This window comes from Bombina bombina, chromosome 8 (assembly GCF_027579735.1).
Source record: "Bombina bombina isolate aBomBom1 chromosome 8, aBomBom1.pri, whole genome shotgun sequence".
Classification (NCBI taxonomy): domain Eukaryota; kingdom Metazoa; phylum Chordata; class Amphibia; order Anura; family Bombinatoridae; genus Bombina; species Bombina bombina.
Window position 1 is genome coordinate 248,052,143 of NC_069506.1, and position 15,807 is coordinate 248,067,949.

The 15,807-nt window shown below is 38.9% G+C and overlaps 1 protein-coding gene across 2 annotated transcripts in view; it reads left to right on the top strand.

The window, feature by feature from the left end:
* LOC128638161 (uncharacterized) overlaps window positions 1–15,807 on the top strand; it is a 48,834-nt gene that overhangs the window by 6,473 nt on the left and 26,554 nt on the right. The window contains exons 1-2 of one of the 2 annotated variants that reach the window (XM_053690025.1): window positions 1,073–1,255; window positions 11,209–11,466. In XM_053690025.1, coding sequence (XP_053546000.1) covers window positions 1,099–1,255; window positions 11,209–11,466 — 415 coding nt within the window. In that variant the 5' untranslated portion in view covers window positions 1,073–1,098. Of the gene's footprint in view, window positions 1–1,072; window positions 1,256–11,208; window positions 11,467–15,807 lie in introns of those variants that run through there. The other variant, XM_053690024.1, reaches the window with a different exon arrangement.

Here is a 15,807-nt window from a genome sequence, read left to right on the forward strand (position 1 = left end):
AGGGGGGGGGACGGTATACCGCTTCCTGAGAATGCTATTGAGCACCCAGGGCTGTGCATGTTGCAGGGTCATGGGAAGTGTTCCCAGTCCAGTCTGAGAGTGCAGTCCCCTTCCATGTTTTGTATGTGTCTAGGGTGATTACATAAGTCTTTGCACCCTTGACCTGTTCCCAGTTTGTTTGATTGAAAGCTTGCATAGTTTGGCTGTTTAGGGACCTAGATTTTGGGAGTAACCTTGACATGGTACCTGGGCTTGTCCCATTTGGCCAGATGCGGTAACTAATTCTTCCATTTTTGCTTTTAATCTTAGCTGAGTGCTTTTAAGTGAGTGCTGGACTTCTTCTGTGTGCTGCACACAGACCCTATGGGCCTTGCACCCAGACCTGTCTGGAGTTAACTGCCTGGGACTCTTGGGACAGTGCAGCTTCATGAGAGTGCTATTGAGCACCCAGAGCTGTGTATGTTGCAGGGTCATGGGATGTGTACCCAGTTGAGTCTGAGAGTGCAGTCCCTTCCTTGTTTTGTATATATATATATATATATATATATATATAGGTTCAGATATATAAGGTCTCAGGTGTTAGGAATGGAATACATATATATATATATATATATATATATAATAGATAGACAGACAGATAGAAACATAGATAGCCATCATTTTGTTAGGCAATATTTAAAGATATTTTCTGCATTGATATTTAGAAGTTAAAATATTTCTTTATTTACTATGCTTTAGAATGTTCTTTATTTCTCTGTTCCAGATTATGAAGTCAACGTTAAAATATGCTGCTACTTAAGGATGTAAAATGATAGATTTGTAATGATTTGGTAACAAATAAAATTAATAAACACATAAATTAATAAATAAAAACACAGGAAGAATTAATTCAGTACTACGCAGATTCTGTATACTTTAGTGATAACATATATGCTTACTAAAAATATCAAAACTATCTTCTTAGATTTTGAAGGTCAGCCACAACTTTCAGATCTTGGAAACATAATGGAAGGAAACCTTACTGTTATTACATGTTCTGCAGAACACACATGTGCCTCCAGCCCACCTACTTTAAAATGGAATAAGGCTGGCCTGTTAATGGTGGGAAATAAAAACTTACTAAATGGGCAGTGGAAAGTAATATCAAAACTTACATATAATGCTTCATATGAGGATCATGGGAAACAAATAATGTGCACAGCTACATACCCCAATGGTCAAAGCTACATGACACAGGACATCCTGGATATTGAATGTATGTATTGAAATGGAAAGTCCAATGGATAGTTTGTATACAAAAGTGTTAATTCAACCTGATTTTACTTTAGCTTAATACCAAGGGGTAGATTTAACAAGGGCCTTGATTCCGCGTGAGTCTTCAGGCTCGCTGAAAAAAAAAAGTAGTTATGAAGCAGTGGTCTAAAGACCGTTGCTCCATAACTTGTCTGCTGCCTCTAATGCTGCGGTCTTCAATCCACCCAATTCTAAACGATTGGGCTGATTGACATCCCCTGCTAGCAGCCAATTGGCTGCGAATCTGCAGAGGTCGACATTGCACAAGTAGTTCTGGTGAACTGCTTGTGCAATGATAAATGCCGACAGCGCATGCTGTCGGCATTCAGCAATGTCTGTCGGACATAATATGCTACAGCGTGTCATGTTGGACAGACATTAATAAATCTACCCCCAAGTATCGAAAATGGTTCCAATGATCGTCAGCAGTAAGAATTTATAAATAATTAAATTAATAATGATGCAACAGCTAGTCCGTTATCACAATTGAAAGTGCATTTGTGCAATATAGCTACTCATTCATTCACAGCCCAACACTGTAACAATGAAATGACTATCAATTGTTCTCACAGATTTTTTGTGGAGCGCCATGTGGTATGCAATTTAAAGCTTTCAATTTACAGGCTAAGACTATGGCATAGACGCCATAGCCAGGGACATTCCATTTGTGTTCTCACTTGTTTTCAAAAGTATTATAAAGTTCTGCTGTTTTATCTCCATTGTGATGCTGCACTGGCTATTTATTTTTTATGATTCATTTTAGTTTTCCCTATAACCGTAGCTGATTTTTATTTAACAGATGAAGAAAAAGTCTCTCCAGCACCAGCTTAAATAAAAGCAACCTTTATACTAATCTTGGGGGAAATAAACAAATCATCAATACTTTATGACAGGCTAGATACATATCCCTTTATAAGAGATCCCTCTATGTCATACAGTAGTGTTTCTCATTTCCAGTCCTCAAATTCCCCTGACAGGCCATATTTTCATGAGCACAGGTGAAATAATCAGATGATCAGTAACCATGATTTTTATTTTTAAATTGTTTATTTATTATCTCAGAATCATTTACAAGCATGAATGAAACATTGGGTACAATCAGATTCGTCTGCACAATTTCAAACATGACAATATAATGTCTCTTGTAGGTTATTGTCCGATTTAACTAAACTTTCCATGATCACTCCTGTTTTTGCAATCAATAACAATGTCTTGTGAAATTTCCTTTTTTAACTTAATAAACATACAAATAAAATTACACAACAAACTAACTATGCAACATAACAACATGGTATAGAAGTGATCAGTTATGTAGTTGTGACTCTCTTTAGTTAATTTAAGATTTATGTCCTCTAATTAGTGCAGTTCCTAGAGAGGTTAAAGACCATATTTGGGGGCCACCTACATCTATTTGTAGGATTAATTGGTCAAAGTCCAATAACCATTCTCCTCTCAGTCTGACATTGAGTATGAATTCGGTATTCCTTATAGGGTATAGCAATTGTGTTTGTACTTGTTGAGACAAATTGTGTATAAAGCATCCCCATTTATTCATGAAACTATGTGTTCTATTAGACATGTCTCCCACAGAATAATACAACTCAATAGTTAGTTGATATAGAAGAGAGTTTTTAAGTTGTGTTACAGTAGGTATGATTTTAGAATTCCATGTTTTGAACACTAGTTTCCTGGCTAGCAATATGGTTGTGCCTAACAACTTGTCTTTTTTATTTAACCCATTGGGCAGTCTTAGGAACAGTATTGCCTCATTATTGATTGCAAATTCAATGCAACAGTGTATTTTAAGCTAGTATGCTGCTGAGAATAATGCCATAACAAGTGAGTCAGATCAGGGTTTTCTTTTTGACATTTAGGGCATATATTCTTTGTGTGTGGCGCCCATTTCTGCTATATTTTGGGAGTTATGTAGGCTTAATGTAATTGTCTAGTATGAGAGTCTCTTAGATCTTGTGATAGCATACTTTTATATAGTGTTACTATGCTAGATTGTATCAGCCCCGTATCCACTAGTGCTCCCATAGATGTAGTCCACTTTTCAGCTGTATTTGTTAGAGTATATGTGTTTGTTGATTCTAATAACAGTCTGTATATTGGAGAGATAGAGTATATTCCCTGTGTGGACAGTGAAACTAATTGTACTATTGGACGCGTCTGTTGAAGAAAATCTCTTGTCTGTAAGAGATTCGTAACGTAGTGTCTCACTTGTAGATATGCAAAGTGATGTGTACACAGCAAAGAATATTGTGTTTGTATCATTCTAAAACTTTTGATTGTGTTGTTTGTATCATCTAGAATGTGCTGAATGTTTTGCAGTCCTTGTTGCTTCCATATTCTAAAAGGTTTAATGGTGATGCCTGCTATAAAGTTGGGGTTCCCTTGGAATGGTAAGTATTTAGTGCATGTTTGTGGGATCTTGAGCCACTTACATAGTGAGCACCAGGCTTTTAGGGGTTCTGTTATTGGGAGCAGCTCGCCTACATTACATTGGATCTGTTGTGGGGTTTGGTGAGGGAGGACTGCTAATGAGCAAGGCTTAATTTGCTCTTCTTCTAGAATTTTAAAGGTGAAGTGGTATTGCTGGCTTAACCAGTCTACTACAAATTTTGAAAGGGCTGCCCAATTATAAAGCATAAGATTGGGGAAGCCTAATCCTCCATGAAGCACTGAGCTGGATAATTTTTTGAGAACTTATTCAATGTTTTCTACCTGCCCATATAAAATCAAGAATTTTTGTATTAAGTGCTCTTAGATCCTTTCTCCTCAGCAGAACCGATAACATTTGAAAGAAGTACAGTAATTTTGGGAAGGTGATCATTTTTCAAATTAATGTGACTAGATAACAAAAGGGGTAAGCCCTTCCAATTTTCAATTTGATCCGTAACTTTTTGATGGTATGGGGTGTAATTGAGAGTATACCAGTGATTCAGGTTTAGTGACAATTTGATTCCTAAATATGTAAATTCAGTAGTGATTACCTTAAAGTTAAATCCAAATTTATCCTGAGAGTCCTTCCGAGTTAGCCAAATCAATTCAGATTTATCGTGGTTTAGAAGGTAACCAGAAATAGCACTGAACTTCTGAATTAGTGTCATTAACTGTGGGAGATTAGGCTGCGGATTTGATAGGAATAAGATCATATCATCAGCATATAATGAAAGGTGCATGGTTGAGGTACCTATTTTTAGCTCTTCAGTTTTCACTGATGGCTTGGGCAAGGGGCTCTATTGCTAGATCAAATAAAAGTGGGGAGAGAGGACAACCCTATCTAGTACCCCTATGTAAATGGAAGACTGGAGCAATTCTACCATTCATTATGACGGCTGCCACTGGGTCTTGGTATATATATTTTGGATAACTTGGAGGATGTTTCCTGAAAAAAACAAAGTTCTCTAGTGTTAAGAATAGGTATTTCAATATTACTTTATCAAAAGCCTTCTCTGTAACTAGTGCTAACATACATGCTTTAGGTCGTTTTAGCAAGTGAGGGTCATTTCTACTTTTCCAGAAGTATGACAGAATTAATTGGACCTTTCAAATATTTTTAACTAAGGGTCTACCTTGTACAAATCCTGTTTGGTCTTCATGAACTATGGACTGTAGTACTAAGCCTATTCTAGTTGCTAGTATTTCGGGCATTAATTTGTAGTCCATATTCAGCAGGGAAATCGGATGATACGATTCTGGTTTTAACGGATCTTTCCCAGGTTGATGCATATGTTACCCCTTGGGATGTTTAATCCTCTGCATGCTATCAAACTGTGATGTCTACAATGTTCACCTCCCCTCTCAGTCGCAAATAGCATGATCGCTATGTGTGAATCTTTGTTAGATGTCCATGCAACCTATGGAGTTGCTAGAGGCCGTTTCCAGTCGCCAAATGGAGTTGCAACTGAATCCAAGATGGCGTCCGCACGCCGGGTCTCTTCTGCTCCGACTTAAGTGATTTGGGGTTGGTTTGATCTTCATGCTTTGTTGCAGGCTGAAAACATAGTCTGGTGGTTCCCCCAGACAGTGGTCCTGCAACACGTATGCGTGTGAGTGGTGAAATCGCCTGTAAGTTTGGGCTATGTGGAGCGGTACACAGAGCTCACATAGCCTGCAGCCTTCACATTGTTTTTCCCATCAGAAGTTATCAGTAACCATGGTTACTAACCGACTCTAACCCATTATCTGATTACTTCATCTATGCTTATGAACATATGGCCTGTCAGGGGAACTTAAGGACTGGAGTTGAGAAACTTTGTCATACAGTGCAGGTGACAACAAGCAGTGTTTGTTTACATGTATATTACAGTGCACAATCTGAAACAAGAGATTTTCTAAACGGTCTGTTGTTTTAAATTAGCAACAATCACAATAACTCTTTAGGTGGCTTGAAGTTAGTGGAATTATTTAATAATAATCAATTACCTTTTTAACACGTCAATTTCTACTTGTTAAACTTCTTAAAATTAAAAGAAAATTGCAAAAGAGCAACAGCAAAACAAAAGGGTACATTTCATTGTTTGGTGCATTATTTACTACTAGTCCAAAAGCGGTCCCACCCCTTGCTCTCTCTCTATTCCCCCTCTATTTTGCTCTCTCTTTCTCCCCTCTCTTTTGCTCTCTCTTTCTCCCCTCTCTTTTGCTCTCTCTCTATCCCCTCTCTTTTACTCTCTCTCTCCCCCTTTCTTTTACTAACTCTCTCTCTCTCCCCCCTCTCTTTTGCTCTCTCTCTCCCCCTCTCTTTTGCTCTCTCTCTCCCCCCTCTCTTTTGCTCTCTCCCCTCTCTTTTGCTCTCTCTTCCCCCTCTCTTTTGCTCTCTCTCCCCCCTATCTTTTGCTCTCTCTCTCCCCCATCTCTTTTTCTCTTTCTCCCCCTCTTTTACTGTCTCTCTCCCTCTCTTTTGCTCTCTCTCCCCCTCTTTTGCTGTCTCTCTCCCTCTCTTTTGTTCTCTCTCTTCCCCCCTCTCGTTTGCTCTCTCTCCTCTCGTTTGCTCTCTCTCTCCTCTTGTTTGCTCTCTCTCTCCTCTTGTTTGCTGTCTCTCCCTCTCTTTTGCTCTCTCTCCCCCTCTCTTTTGTGTTCTCTCTCCCTCTCTTTTGTGCTTTCTCCCCCTCTCTTTTGCGCTCTCTCCCTCTCTCTTTTGCACTCTCTCCCCTCTCTTTTGTGCTCTCTCCCCCTCTCTTTTGCGCTCTCTCCCCTCTCTTTTGCTCTCTCTTCCCCCTCTCTTTTGCTCTCTCTCCCCCCTATCTTTTGCTCTCTCTCTCCCCCATCTCTTTTTCTCTTTCTCCCCCTCTTTTACTGTCTCTCTCCCTCTCTTTTGCTCTCTCTCCCCCTCTTTTGCTGTCTCTCTCCCTCTCTTTTGTTCTCTCTCTTCCCCCCTCTCGTTTGCTCTCTCTCCTCTCGTTTGCTCTCTCTCTCCTCTTGTTTGCTCTCTCTCTCCTCTTGTTTGCTGTCTCTCCCTCTCTTTTGCTCTCTCTCCCCCTCTCTTTTGTGTTCTCTCTCCCTCTCTTTTGTGCTTTCTCCCCCTCTCTTTTGCGCTCTCTCCCCCTCTCTTTTGCACTCTCTCCCCTCTCTTTTGTGCTCTCTCCCCCTCTCTTTTGCGCTCTCTCCCCCCTCTCTTTTGTGCTCTCTCCCCCTCTCTTTTGAGCTCTCTCCCCCTCTCTTTTGCGCTCTCTCCCCCTCTCTTTTGCGCTCTCTCCCCCCTCTCTTTTGCGCTCTCTCCACCCTCTCTTTTGCGCTCTCTCCACCCTCTTTTGCCCTATCTCCCCCTCTTTTGCCCTCTCTCCCCCCTCTCTTTTGCGCACTCCCCCCTCTCTTTTGAGCTCTCTCCCCCCTCTCTTTTGTGCTCTCTCCCCCTCTCTTTTGAGCTCTCTCCCCCTCTCTTTTGCGCTCTCTCCCCCTCTCTTTTGCGCTCTCTCCCCCCTCTCTTTTGCGCTCTCTCCACCCTCTCTTTTGCGCTCTCTCCACCCTCTTTTGCCCTATCTCCCCCTCTTTTGCCCTCTCTCCCCCCTCTCTTTTGTGCTCTCTCCCTTCTCTTTTGCACACTCTCCCCCCTCTCTTTTTTGCACTCTCCCCCTCTCTTTTGTGCACTCTCACCCTCTCTTTTGTGCACTCTCCCACCTCTCTTTTGTGTACTCTCCCCCCTCTCTTTTGTGCTCTCTCTCCCCCTCTCTTTTGTGCTCTCTCCACCTCTCTTTTGCTGTCTCTCTCCCCCCTCTCTTTTGCTGTCTCTCTCCCCTCTCTCTTTTGCACTCTCTCCCCCCTCTCTTTTGCACACTCTCCTCACTCTCTTTCGTGCACTCTCCCCCCTCTCTTTTGTGTACTCTCCCCCCTCTCTTTTGTGCTCTCTCCCCCTCTCTTTTGTGCTCTCTCCACCTCTCTTTTGCTGTCTCTCTCCCCCCTCTCTTTTGCTGTCTCTCTCCCCTCTCTCTTTTGCACTCTCTCCCCCCCTCTCTTTTGCACACTCTCCTCACTCTCTTTCGTGCACTCTCCCCCCTCTCTTTTGTGCACTCTCCCCCCTCTCTTTTGCTCACTCTCTCACTCTCTTTTGTGCACTCTCCCCCTCTCTTTTGTGCACTCTCCCCCCTCTCTTTTGTGCACTCTCCCCCCTCTCTTTTGTGAACTCTCCCCCCTCTCTTTTGTGCTTTCTCCCCCCTCTCTTTTGTGCTCTCTCCCCCTCTCTTTTGCTGTCTCTCTCCCTCCTCTGTTTTGCTGTCTCTCTCCCCCATTCTTTTGCTGTCTCTCTCCCCCTCTGTTTTGCTGTCTCTCTCCCCTCTCTTTTGGTGTCTCTCTCCCCCTCTATTTTGCTGTCTCTCTCCCCCTCTCTTTAGCTGTCTCTCTCCCCCCTCTCTTTTGCTGTCTCCCCCCTCTCTTTTGTGCTCTCTCCCCCCTCTCTTTGCTGTCTCTCTCCCCCCTCTCTTTTGCTGTCTCTCTCCCCCCTCTCTTTTGCTGTCTCTCTCTCCCCTCTCTTTTGCTGTCTCTCTCCCCCTCTCTTTTGCTGTCTCCCCCCCCTCTTTTGCTGTCTCTCTCCCCCTCTCTTTTGCTGTCTCTCTCCCCCCTCTCTTTTGCTGTCTCTCTCCCCCCCCTCTCTTTTGCTGTCTCTCTCCCCCTCTCTCTTTTGCTGTCTCTCTCCCCCTCTCTCTATCCCCCCTCTTCTGCTCTCTCTATCCACCCTCTTCTGCTCTCTCTATCCCCCCTCTTTAGAGCTCTCTGTCTCTTGGCAGTCGGCCCCGCCCGGCCCCACCCGTGTCATACCCAGGCATATCCACGTCGCACCCACCCGGCCACGCCCACGTCACACCCACCAGGCACGTCCACATTGCACCCACCTGGTCACGCCCACTCCGCACTCGCCCGGTCACGCCCACGCCACCAGACGATGCCAGGTCAGTTGGAAGGCCAGGTGTGTTTGTCCTCGTGCACAGTCTCTACTGCGCATGACAGCTTCGGACAAACACACTTGGCCTTTTATTATATAGGATTTTTCCTAACATGTCACAAATGAGAAATGGTTATTATACTACTACTAACAAAAAAAATAATGTTGGACTCCATTGGAATAGAGTTTAGTTGCATATACAACCCTGATTCCGAAAAAGTTAGGATAGTATGAAAAATGCAAAAAAAAAGAGTAATTTAAAAACTCAATTCACCCTGTACTATATTGAAAACAGATTATTAACACATTATTTGATGTTTTACTTTGTAAATGTAATGTATTTTTTTAAAATATACACTCATTTCAAATCTGATGACTGCAACACGTTCCAAAAAAGTTAGAACAGGGGCAATTTAGGACTAATAGCAATGTGACAAGTTGAAATAATAAGGTGATGTGAAACAGGTGAGTTATTCGTGTAATCATAGTAAATAAGGAGGCTCCAAAAAAAGCCTAGTCTTTCAAGAGCAAGGATGGGTCGAAAGCTCGCCAGTCTCCCAACAGATGCGTCAGCAAATAATACAACACTTTGAGAACAACATTCCCCAAAGGAAAATATGTAGGATTTTGAGCATTTCACCTTCTACAATGCACAATATAATTAAAAGTTTCAAGGAATCCGGTCAAATCTCGGTGCGTAAAGGGCAAAGCTGAAAACCACTTCTGAATGCATGTGATCTACAATCCCTCAGATATCACTGTCTCAAAAACTGTCATGAGTCTATAATGGATATCCTGACATGGGCTCAGGAATACTTTGGTAAACCTTTGTCAGTCAACACCATTCACCACTGCATCCACAGATGCAAGTTAAGGCTTTACTATGCAAAGCAGAAGCCATACATCAACATTGTCCAGAAGCAAAGCTGACTTCTCTGGGCTTGGACTTATATGAGATGGACAGTAGCACAGTGGAATTGTGTTTTGTGGTCCGATGAGTCAACATTTCAAATAGTTTTTGGAAAAAACAGCCATCATGTTCTCCAGGCCAAAGAGGAAAAGGACTATCCAAGCTGTTATCAGTGTCAGGTCTAAAAAACAGCATCTGTCATGATATGTGGGTGTTTCAGTGCCCATGGCATGGGTAACTTGTACATCTGTGAGGGCACCATTAAGTCAGAAAGATATGTATACATTTTGGAGCAACATATGCTGCCATCCAGATGTCATCTTTTCCAGGGACATTCCTTCATTTTCAAGCAGGACAATGCCAAACCACATTCTGCTTGGATTACAAGTGCACGGTTGCATAAGCAGAAAGTGTGGGTGCTAGCATGGCCTGCCTGCAGTCCTGACCTGTCTCTGATTAAGAATGTGTGGAGCATTATGACGTGCACATTTGGGGAAGAAAAGCCCTGTACAGTTGCGCAGCTAAAGACACGCATAATGAATAAATGGGGGGAATTCTGCTTGCTAAACTTAACCAACTGGTGTGTTCAGTGCCCAAATGATTAATAAGTGTTATTAAAAGATAAGGTGATGTTACACTATGGTAAACAGTCGAGTGTGCAAACTTTTTTTGGAGTGTGTTGCATTCATCAGATTTGAAATGAGTGTATGTTTGAAAAAAATATATTAAATTCACAAAGTAAAAGATCAAATAATGTGTTTTCAGTAAAATACAGGGTGAATTGAATTTTCAAATTAGTCTTTTTGTTTGCTTTTTGTATTTTCCATACTGTCACAACTTTTTCGCAATTGGGGTTGTATTATGGATATTTTGGGCTAGATTATAAGTGGAGTGCTATTTTAATGTGCTCCTGTAAAGGGGCAAATTCTCCCCTTTACGGGTGCACGTTAAATAACCAGCCATTACAAGCTCACGGGAGCACTTTGCGCTTAGCTCAATTAACCAGAGGTCAGACATCTGGTTAATTAAAAAAAATGTCCCCAAATTGTCCCTAAATAAAGTGGGCAGTTCATTTCTGTAAATAAAAATTATTAGCATATTTATTTTTTTATAAAAATAAAAATAAAATCACAAATCAATTATAAGGGGTTATAGTGAGGGGATGTGGGGTTTTAGAAAATAATGGCACTGAAAAGTGCCTTTACATTGCGGTTTATGGGGACTGTTATTGTACTGTAAATATTTATATATTTATATACTTATATACATATATATTTATGTGTTTATATGTGTATATACACATATAAACACATACATATATGTATATATTCATATACATATATATTTTTAATTTGCTGCCCAAAGCTGCGCTAGGTTGTTTGCCGTGTCTCATGGCATGAGAATGAGGCTCCAATTGAAGCCTATGGAAGCGCAATTTTGTGCTCCACTCGTAAGCTAGACCTTTTTGATTTATAATCCTGTGCCTCTGAAACAGTAGTGTGCCCAATTTTTGAACAGACAGCAGCTAATCTACATAAAAATGCCTGCTTGATAACAGACTATTTTTACCTTAAAAGAACATTTTTACATCTTTGTTTGTTTTCTTTTTTTTTTTTTTACACAGATGCACCAAAGGGAGTTCATATTGTTTCCAGCAAAACTAAAGATGATTATATAGAGCTAATTTGTACATTTTTAAGTAGCAGACCAAATGTCACTGGCTACATCTGGTTTATTGATGATATATTCATACATAATTATACCAAACAAATTCTGAAACTAGAAAACCTTCAAACAAACTCGGGGAAGTATTACTGTGTTGCTCACAATAAGGTTGGACTAACCAAGTCTTCATCTTTACAAATAAACATCACTGATAAACGTAAGTATTAACATTGGAACCATTTTGGTGCTGCATAAACTGTTGAAGTTTATTACCTCTCCATCTCTCATAAGACCGCTGCTCCTTAAGTCATCCGCCACCTCTGAGGTGGTTGACAGCAAACATCCCGATCAGATTCGATCGGGATGATTGAAACCCCCTGATAGCAGTCGATTGGCCACGAATGTACAGGGGGCGGCATTTCACAAGCATTTCACTAGATTGTGCCCTCATAGAAATGCTTGTGCAATGATAAAGGTCGACAGCGTAAGCTGTCGGCTTTTAGCGATGTCGGGCGGAGATGATCCGCTACACCGGATCATGTCCATCTGACATTTGTTAGATCTGCTTGAACATTAAACCCTGCTGGGATGTATCAAACCTCACTGACATTTTATTGATGTAAGGTAGAATGTTGCCAAAAAAATCAAGAAATCGCTGCAATCTTGGTAATTCTGTACAGCCAGTACAGTGCTACAATGTTCAGAAAACAAATAAGCATTAATGAACTGGATTTAATTCTCTGCAAAGCCCAACAGATAAAGAGACACATAATACAGATATATACGCTTGCAGTAACTAAGTCTATTTGTTGCATTACTATTCTGGTTCCAAAATAATACATAACAATTTGTATGGCAGTACATAACTGTATCCTCCTGTGGCAATATATATTGTACACCTTTACCTCTTCATTTATATAAGGATGATCACTCATGTTACGTCTACAGGTATACAACTACAATTATACATACGTCTAATCATGTGCTTATAAGATCATATTTAGGTGGGGTTTCCTGTAAGGAAATAAGTCTCCTCTTATGGTTACTATCTGTGACCCTGTGTTAAATTAAAGACAACAGTAAAGTTGAAATTAAACATTCATGATTCAGAAATAGCGTGTTATATAAAAGAATGTTCCAATTTACTTCTAATATTAATTTTGCTTTATTCTTTTGGTGGCTTTTGTTGATAAGTAAACCTAGGTAGGCAGACAATACCTCAGGAGCATTTATGTGTCTTTAGCATTCAATGGCAGCAGTGTTTGCAACTATGTATAACATTGATATAAACATTTTTGCAAACACTACTGGGTAAAGACATATGAATGCTTCTAAACTCATCTAGGTTTACTCTTTAACAAAGCATACCAAGAGAACATTGATAAGATAATTACATTGGAAAGTTGTTTTATTTTTAAATTATGTTCTATCCAATCCATTTGAGTTGAATTTTAACTTTACTGCCCCTTTAATAATTGTCTGCAAAGCCAATTCAGTGATTGACCACCTTGCTACCCCTACTAGTTTAGGAACTCTGGGAATGGCCTGTCATTTCACTGTACCTTCTGTAGGTAAGATGACTACAACCTACTCACAGATTCAAACTTAGGGGCCAAATTATCAAGATCCGATAATGTCCACTTGCACTTTCATAAATCAGCCCCTTAGTGTTAACATACACCCCATAAATTGCATGTAATACTAATCCTTGTCACATCACCCTCAACCTTAAAGAGGAGAACTGTCATCACCTATATAAGTGGTATATATACAATCAGACTGTATATTCAAATATTTTGGGTATAATGCATCAAGGCTGTATATCCATGTTCCTCTCTCTTCTGCAAAAGTCTCATCCCCAGCTCTCCTAAATGGGTGGGGCATGATCATTGGGAATGACTCTCAGATTATTGAATAAATTATGTTTAGTCTGAAAGAAGTTGAATGCTCTTAGTTGGTCCAATTTTCCCTTCTATGATACAGTCCTAAAGGCTTAACTGTAGTTTGTCATTCATGCTCTGGTGTCATCTACCCTCTTGCCCATGTAAAAAAAAAAATCTACATTGTCAGCTCAATAAATAGATGACATATACAGTTGTGTATGCTAATAAATATATGATTTTATCTTTTTTTTTTATATTTATTGGATATTAAAAGTTTCTTTACTTAATCATATGGTTACATGTTGGGCAATTAATGCCCCTTAACATCTAGTCTTTAATGTGCAAAGACATTGATAACAATTTACCAGATGAGTTTTAACTAAAATCTCTCTCAAACTACTTCCCCTCCTGTAGCTAATATTTCTTGAAGGGTAAGGAATGATCACAGTGAGTATTTTGTTACAAAGGTCAACCTCCTTTTTAGACATGTACTGTTGGACCTTCTTCTTTCCCTACATAAATACTGCCTGCAATTGTTGTTTAGTCCTCATTTAAGGCACAATTCCATCAGATTGTAAGAAACATCACACATGGAGGGATAGTCAACTACAGGAGATATAAAATAAATTCTTAGAATGAGGCTCAATTTTACTGCTTCTCTGCTGAGAATTTAACACAGCTGTTTGTTATTTGAACATCATAGTACCACTTGATGAATTTACAGAATTAACAAGATTGTTGTGTTTTTTGTTTTTTTTGTGTGAAAAATTCTATCCTACATCAATATATGTTAATGATGTGATGTATATTTCATAAAATAGAAAATAGACTTATAGATATGGTTAAACCCAAAAGAGATGATTATAACCGTGTAAATATGCTTCCATTTGTGTTCCTTTATTAGCCCTTGGCTATATTTTTATGCTCCTTCTAAAGACACTTAAAATTAGACCGTGTGAACAGGTAAAGCACAGGGGTTGTAGAAAATAATGGTTTAAATCAAAATTTATAATCTCCTGTGTATCATCACAAATGAATAGCAGACACCACACAGACAATTGTGGTGTTGCCCAAGCAGACACTTATGCAATGTCAGATGTGGGCAGTGTATTGCTGCCCACTCCACATGATGCCGGACAGACAGATTCGCAGGTGCAAACTTTGCTCACCCATAGTTTGTTAAATGCTGGCCATAGAGTATGCAATCTGCTGCATTAAGAATGTTTTGTAGAGAAGCTGATTTAATAGAAGTAATAAGGACTCTTACTGAATGGGCACAAAAAAAATTGTGTATACCAGCTTTCTTCATGGTCTATTTTCCCTACCTAGCAATAGTAGAAGAAGTGACAGGTTTATGAGAAAGAATGAAAGGTAATAGCAGTTGGTCAGAGGAGTTAGATCTACAAGCATTAGTTTTTGAATAAAATACTTTTAAACAATGAACCACTCCGGATGCGCGAATGTTTCTAAAAATGTGAAATTTAAAAGGAATTTTATTACTATTTATAATATAAAATATAAAATAATATTATTGTTTGAATCGAATTTCAAATGTTTATATAACATTCTAACATTCTATTTTCAAATTTTTCATTTTTTAATTTTTCAATAAAATTTGAAAATATTCGTTTGAATAATAGAATGTTTAGCTATGTATTCATTCAATTTTAAAATGTAATATTCAAATTTGAATGTGACATTCGAATTCGAATGTAAGATTCAAATTCGAAATAGTATTTCTAGTCTACAACTGTGTTTAATAAATGTAATATTTGAATTTGAATGCTACATTTGAATGTCACATTCAAATTCAAAATAGTATTTCTAGTCTAATACTGTGTTTTTTTAAATGTACTATTCAAATTCGAATGTGACATTCAAATTTAAATGTCACATTCGAATTCAAAATAGTATTTCTAGTTTACAACTGTGTTTAATAAATGTAATATTTGAATGCGACATTTGAATTCAAATGTAACATTTGAATTCGAAATAGTATTTCTAGTCTAATACAGTGTTTTATAAATGTAATATTCGAATTTGAATGTGACATTCAAATTTGAATGTCACATTCAAATTCAAAATAGTATTTCTTGTTTAATACTGTGTTTTATGAATGTAATATTCAAATTCGAATGAGACATATTTGAATGTCACATTCAAATTCAAAATTGTATTTCTAGTCTACAATTGTGTTTTATAAATGTAATATTCGAATTTGAATGTGACATTCGAAAGTCACATTTGAATGTCACATTCGAATTCGAATGTGACATTCGAATTCGAAAGTGACATTCGAAAACTGTAAATAGCATTCGATAATAGAATTTTTAAGAATATTCATTCTTATCAACATTCTTTTATGTAAATCGAATTTCTACAATAACATTTGTTCTAACATTTGAATTCGAATATACACACATTCACCCATCCCTATTAACCACATATAATTTAGGATACTGGGAAAAAAAATAAAAAAAATAAAGAGGAAGATCTTGTTTTGGCATAAGACAATATAGCAAGAAAAAGATTAAGAATTAATATCTGAAATCTATAGGAACATAGAAAGGGTAAAAGTGTAACTAGTTTGGCTATGAGTTGTTTTAGAGATAAATCTGGATTACCAGGCCTATGTCTAAAGCGGGAAGAGCAAAATTAACTTCCAAGCAGAAGAA